Source organism: Chrysochloris asiatica, unplaced genomic scaffold, assembly GCF_000296735.1.
Source record: "Chrysochloris asiatica unplaced genomic scaffold, ChrAsi1.0 scaffold00246, whole genome shotgun sequence".
NCBI lineage: Eukaryota > Metazoa > Chordata > Mammalia > Afrosoricida > Chrysochloridae > Chrysochloris > Chrysochloris asiatica.
Window position 1 is genome coordinate 2,469,675 of NW_006408764.1, and position 6,936 is coordinate 2,476,610.

The window sequence follows — 6,936 nt, forward strand, 5'->3', positions numbered from 1 at the left end:
TATTCATTCATTTGCATATTCTCTCTCATACTCTTGCTAGCTCAGCCAAAACTTGAGGAAGTTGCTGCTTGCTTGCCTACTTCAGCTACAGGCAGAAGAAGAACTAGGACCCGGGAATGGACAACGGGGAGGCTCACGTCCCTCTGCCCTCTGTCCAATTCCATTCCGATGGCAGGAAGTTATGACTCTCCCAAAGGCACGTGTTACCTGAAGGAAAGTGAGAGGTGTAGGTGTATCTGCCCTCAATGGAGCCAGATAGTTCAATGTGTCGCTATGTATGATGGAGAAGGGGAGTGAGTTGGTTGAGAGTGTTGGTGAGGCATCTCACAAGCAGAGGAGTACTGCCATCACCAGTGTGCCCCATCACCAGGGGAGACAGCAGAGCTGTACTAGATGCTGGGCATCTTCCCTGCACTGTCTCTGAAGGAGACTACATCCCACACTAGCTCTTTATTTATGGAGCTGGCCTTTGAGTCAATCTGGTTACAGTGGCACCACCTGATCAACACCCTATGGCTAAGCTGCCTGGCTCTACATTTCCCTAGCCCCATTGTCAGACCATGGAGCAGGGAATGAGAAATCAAAAGAGCAGGATGCCTGAAGTAAAAGGGGCAAGACTCAGACCTTGGACCACAGGCATGACCATCATGGTGCTGCTGCTTCTGTCTGGGCTCTACAACCCTATCCAACCCTGGCCCCCATGTATGCCTAACCTTCTCCTTTCTGGGCCTCTGCCTCCTATAGGAAGAATCTTTTCTGATGTCCCTAGTATGTGTCCTTGTGACTGGGCTATGCTCCCCTCATGCCCTGTGGGATCCCTTGTAAGGCCATGACTTTGTGAGGCCTTGCACTTCCCACAGTCAGGGGCTAGTAGGACTCTTCTTTTCCCACAAAGACTCTCTTTTAGGGCACTCTGGTTTCAATGTCCTGGTTTGAGGATATGTACTGAATCTTGCATAAACATCTGAGGTACATCATCTTCCCTAGCTCTCACAGGAACCTAAGAGGAATTATTGTCCCCACTGTACAGGGGAAGTGACAGCTCCCTGAGATCACTATCCCCCAGAAGAATCTCAGAGATTGGTCTGGAGCAGAGACTGCTGCTGGCTTCGCGCCCAGATGCCCTCGCTTCTGCACAGCATAAGCCTAGCCCCACAAATCACAGGTGCCAGGCCCTTTGCCTAGGGAGGCCTGACTTCTCAAGGGCGGGACTGAAGTTTGGCTATTATAATAAGATAAGGAATGTTATGTTACATAATATATGTTACAGCAATGTTACTGTAACAATTCTAATTCCACTAATTTCTTCACAAACTCTATTTTGAACTGAAGGCCAATTAAAAATTAAGCCAAAGGGTACTATTATCCTTCAAAAAGACAAATAGGTAAAAAAAATTTGGAATCAACAACTCTTAATTATGAAATGACTCACTAAATAGCACTAGGGTTATTTTTTTCAGAGGAAGTTTCAAAGGAAAAAGGGATCCAGCTTTGCTGCCTCTTCTATCGTATGTTCTAGTAAGAGGATAAGAGGATTTTGACAGCTGAGAGATGTTGAGAAAAATTCAAACCTATCAACCCAGATAGCTGACTCAGGCCTAAGGTGAAACCACAGTAGGCCTAAGCAGTCTATGAGGAGATGTGAGTGGGGCTCCCTATTCTGTCCCTCCCTTAGGCCACCAGCCTGAATGCAGACGCTGCCTCACACCACACACAGAGACACAGCATGGTTATTCGAAGTCTAGCAGGCTGTCCTTGATCAAGTAGCTATGGGGAGGGACAGCCAGGGCAGAACTGCCCTCTAGAACCTAAAGAAGGGCCTGCTGGTCCAACCGACCGCCTTGCTCTCAAGGCAGAAAGAGTATCTGCAGCCCCTGCTGAGAAATCAGGAGCCTCTAACCAAGAACACATAAAGTAGGTCACAGGGAAACATAAAATTGCTCAGAATGTCAACTGGCCACTCACTGAATTGAGATCACAGAAGGCCCCTGGCCTGGTTAAAGGTCTCAGTGAAGAAAAGCAACGTTAATCGCCAGGCCCTCCCCACCAACCCCTCAAAAGACCCAAGACTTTGGCCATTGTCTAGGTGACAGGAAATTGGCTTGGACTAGGACTTTGGTCACAGGGATGGAGCAGGTAGCCAGATTCATATGACAGTGGGAAGGCAGAGGTGGCAGGGCTTGGTCTGTGGACTGGATGCTTAGGCAAGAGAGGAGGAGTTGAGGACGTCCCCAAGCCACTGGCTTAAGTCTCTGATGGTGGTACAGTCTCCATGAAGGGAATCTTCCCCAGGAGCAGCCATAGGTCAGAAAAGCTCTGACTGCTAATAGGATAAGCAAGCGAGGAAGCAGAGGGTCTGAGGTGGGCAGAAGCTGAGGCATCCATCAGCTTTGCTTTCAGAGCTGGAAAGGCCCATGGAATGCATCAAACCCTGAGGAGACATGGCTGTCCTAGCCAAGGAGATGCAGGACATGGACACAGTAGGAGTGAGGTAGGAAGAAACACTGTGTTTCTATCGAGTGGCAGAAGCTCTGAGATTCAGGAAGTCCAGAAACAAGCCACTTAATGAGAGGCTTAGGTCAGATTCCAGGAGCCTCTTCCAGAGTCTGCTTATGACTGAAATGCTTCTGTTTAGGCCAAATCAGCATTTCCTGTGGCATGGCTCAGGGGCTGCTGAAAGGAGCTGTCAGGAATGTTTCCACTCCTGGACAGGGACAGCTTTCCCCATTCCTCTGTGCACATCCTCCTTAATGAGGGAGAGCAGGTTGGCAGGTCTCTTGGGAACATGGCTCCTCCAGGCTGGGTCAGCTCAGCAGACCCGTGGGGTTCACTGTCTCTCAGCATCAGGAGCCCCACTCAACCAGCAATGGGCATGTACCTGGCAATCTCTGGGCAGAGCAGCCCTCTGGGGTACCATCAACTTTGTGGTGATCTCTTAATATTCTCAGCCAATCAGATCAACTGCCCTCCAGTGAGCCTCTAGACCTAGAACTTGGGGAAGTAGCAGTGTGTACTCTGGAAGACACATGGGCATCACATAAGGAGGTCCTCTGTCTTGCTTAGGGTTGTCCTTTCCTAAGACATGTAAGAAAGTGTGGCCTGTGGTGACCCAAACAGTCCTTGCTGTAATAAGTGATTTTCATGGCATTGCCAATAGGGTCCTGGCTCAAGGAAACTCAGGACAAGATACCACTGAGGTCACAGTGGTACATGCTTGCCTTATTTATCTTATCCTGGGCTAGCGGTGCTCTGCACTGCCGTACTATCACATGGCTCAGCTCAGGAGTCTAAAGTGCTCAGGTGTACATGAGGCAGAGGTCTCAGCTCAACCATCTGGAATGATGCCTCTGGGAAACACATCCACCTGCCAAAAGGACCCAAATAAAAGCTCCAAGGGCACTCTAGGAAAGTGAATACCTTGGTGTATGCCCAAAGCAGCCATGGTGGGATTCATGTGGGTAGCCCTGGGCATAGGAGAGTACGGAAGCGGGTAGGGTAGGGTTAGAACAACCTCTAGGCCCAGACTGACCAAGCTCTTCCAGGTAACTCCACACCCTCTAAGCCTGCAGAATAAGCTCAACCTTCTAGAGAACAATGGACCTTCTGCTCCTTGTGGCCAGCTCTGCACAGTGTCTAGTACTCTTCCCTGGAATGGGGACTGCAGAGAATGGCCCCAACCTCAGCTCTCCCTCAAACTTTCCTAAGGGCAAGATGAGCACCTCTAAGAATCTCCACAAGCATCCAGAGAAAAATACACAGACCAGAGGCTGTAGCTTTGAACAAGTAGATTTTAACACCCATGACCTCAGAAGAGATGGTTGCGGCTGAATACATGGCCCTTCACCTCAGTGGCTCATGAGCCTAATTGCATCTGGGACCAGCCTAATTGCACTGGTAAGCCAGTCAGAAGTAAAAGGCACTATTACCCCACTCCTCACAGTGTCCAAGTTATTCTTCAAGTAGAAGGGCTGAGTCTCTGCCTGCCAGAGTCTTGCTAATACTTGGTTCTGGGACAGGGACAAGAAAGGGAGCATAGTTCCTCTTCAGTGGTAACTGTGTTCCCACTGAAGACCCAGATCTCTGCAGCATTCACTGGCTCTCAGGTGCCCAATTACACTAGGTCCTGACCTCTCACCAAGATCCAAAGAAACATGCTTGGTCTGGCTTTCTTACCTCCACCAGGTGGGGTGTTGGGTTGAAGCCACACAGGTTGCACACCTGGAGCTTACAGGTGGTGCAGGTGTTATAGTTGGCTGGGCCCTTGCTGCCCACGTTGAGCTCAGCTTGGCACAGCGGGCAGGTAGCCCTTTCCTTCAGCATGGTCTTTGGCTTGGCAGCAGTTTTGGACACTGCCTGGTGTTCTGCTTTGCCATGCTTTGGACTGGTTGTCCCCCCAGTTCTTGCCAGGGATCCAGGCCCTGATCCAGGCCCTGTTCTAGCCCCAGGCTCAGTTTTGGCTCCAGGTGCTGGCCCAGGCCCAGGTCCTGAGCCCGGAGGTCTTGAACCAGCTTCTTTGCTGGCATCACTGAAGACGATCTTGGGTTGCCCCTTGCTGGGGGTAGGCTGGCCCTGGGAGTCAGCCTCGGGCTGCACAGACATGAGGGTGCTTGCCTGGGTCAGCAATGATGCACCAAGGCCAAAAAGCTTCCCGGTGAGACCCTCCTGTGTCTGCTCAGCAGCACCAGATCCAGAGGGTACTACAGTGGCACTTTTGGCCAGAGCCTCTCCTGCAGGTGGCCTGGGCTCAGCTGTGGAAGGCTTGGTGGGGAGAGAGGGCTGAGGAGACACCCTCCCTGCCTCTGGAGGGGCAGCTGCTTGAGCAGGTCCCAGCACTGAGGTTGCCCTGGTTGTCTCAGCCTGGTGGGGACTGGGCTGTGGCCCTCCTTGGCCCTGGTGTCTCTCTGGCTCCCCCTTCCCGTGGGGTTGTTTGGCTGGGGAGTGGGCAGGAGACAGAGCTGGGGAGTACAGTTGCTGCTGGCTCTTGGAGCGAGGCGCCGTGGTCATGTCCATCCCCAAAGCCCTCTGCATCTGGCAGTTCAGACAGAGCCACTCTTTCACCTAGGAGAGAAGCACATCGTCAGCAAGGTGGCCAGGACTGGCTGTGTCCATGGCCATGGCAGCCAAGGCTGGCTGTAACACAGACAGGAGCATCAGACTCAGCACAGGTGTTTCTGGGCTTCTTGGGAGACAAGGATAAAGGGGACTGAAAATGACAGCTGACATTGCCCTGCCCTCTAGGAGCTGTCAGGTATGTGGGGCAGAACAGAGGCAGCCAAACACTTGGCCTCCCTCCCAACCACTAACCCATCACATTCCCAGATCCTTCTGCTCCAGAGTCCTACCCACAGCCCACTTGCATGCCCCAGATCTATGTACATTATTCCAGATCTATATCCTGTTTCAACAATCCACACCATACATCCTCCTGCTTGGATAACCCCAATAACCTCCAGTGCGCCTTCCCTTCCTGACCCCTTCAGGCCACTGCCACACAGCAGGTAGAGTAACCTTTTCAAACATAAATCAGGAGGGAAAGCATGACTGGGTTTTTCAAGGATCCGAATGAGAACTTCATATAACTGAGGGCCCCAAATATGGCCTTAGCACAACATGTTGTTGTTGTTGTTAAGTGCCGTCGAGTCGGTTCCGACCCATAGCGACCCTGTACGGGTTTCCGACATGTAACAGGTACTAAATAAAAAATGTGTAGAAAGAATAAATAAGTGAAGAGTAACAGGTGGGAGAGGAAGGCATAGAGAATAAAAAGAAACCAGGATTCTTGGAAGAGCTTATTACAGTTTAGCTGTGGAGACAAGATACGGATGAAAAAATCTGAGGGTGTAATGAGAGCAAAGTAATGTAAGTGACTGATGTAAGCAGAATGAAGTAAGGTGTTTGCTTTTATTCCAGCAACATTTTCTCCTGATATTTATAGAAAATGAGATATGAGCTATGCCTTCAGAACAATCAAGACACAAGTTGCTATCTGTGCAATCAAGACATGTCAGTTTTTTTCTCTGGATCAAGTGGGCACACGACTCAAGCTGGGCTACTCACTGATTGCAGCTAGGAGTTCAGGGATGGGCATGTGATCTTGAAACCAGGGGCAATCAAACTCATTCCATGTGATTTGGTAAATGAACCACAGAAGAGAGAGGGTCTTCTTTCCTTACGAATAGTCAGAAGGATGTAACTTTGGAGTGGTCAGTAGCCTCCTTTCCCAACATGCAGAGAGAGACTAAGAATGAAATTCATATATGGCTAGAAGTGAAGCCAAGAAAGGGAAAAAGGAGGAGATCTGATGTTGTTGTTAAGTGTTCTCAAGCTGTGTCCCACCCATAGCAAACCGTATAGGGTTTCCAAGGAACGAATGGTGAGTTTGAACCACCAACCTTGCCGTTCAAACCAACCTTGCAGTCCTGAACTTATCTTATAGCGCCAGATTCAGTCCCTAGATTCAGTCATTCCTTGAGTCTACTCTTGGACATCCAGCCAATAATTTTTCTTCTTAAAAAAATATCTGCATGATTGGAATGGGGGGGGGTATCATGTTAGGATGCTGGAATGTTTCTTTATTACGTGACTAACCAAGGGGCTAGAGTCTTAGTCTGTGTTACAGGTCAAAAGCTCTCCAGTATGGATTCCAGCCTAACTAATTCGACCCTACTTCTCCATCTTTGGAGCGTGCTTGCCTGAGGGAGCCAGCATTAACTGAAGACCCACCTCAAAGAAGGATGTCATCTGCATCTCCATTGAGGCCCCCCTGACAAGAGCACCAAGGAGCCAGCCAGCCGTTTCCACAGCAGAGAAGACTTTAAGAACTGTTTAACCCTTAGAGAACTGGTTAAACCCCAGAGACATTCTGCTGCTTTGCTTGTTGGGTGTGGGGAATGGGGAGTTAATAGATGTTACTGATTTTGCAATCGTCCATCAACC

At 49.9% G+C, this 6,936-nt stretch overlaps 1 protein-coding gene across 1 annotated transcript in view; it reads right to left on the reverse strand.

Annotated features, from left to right (window-relative positions):
• The window catches only part of BSN (bassoon presynaptic cytomatrix protein), a 168,550-nt gene that overhangs the window by 20,753 nt on the left and 140,861 nt on the right, over positions 1-6,936 (reverse strand). Inside the window, exon 3 of the mRNA XM_006873599.1 lies at positions 4,174-5,058. Coding sequence (XP_006873661.1) covers positions 4,174-5,058 — 885 coding nt within the window. The remainder of the gene's footprint in view (positions 1-4,173; positions 5,059-6,936) is intronic.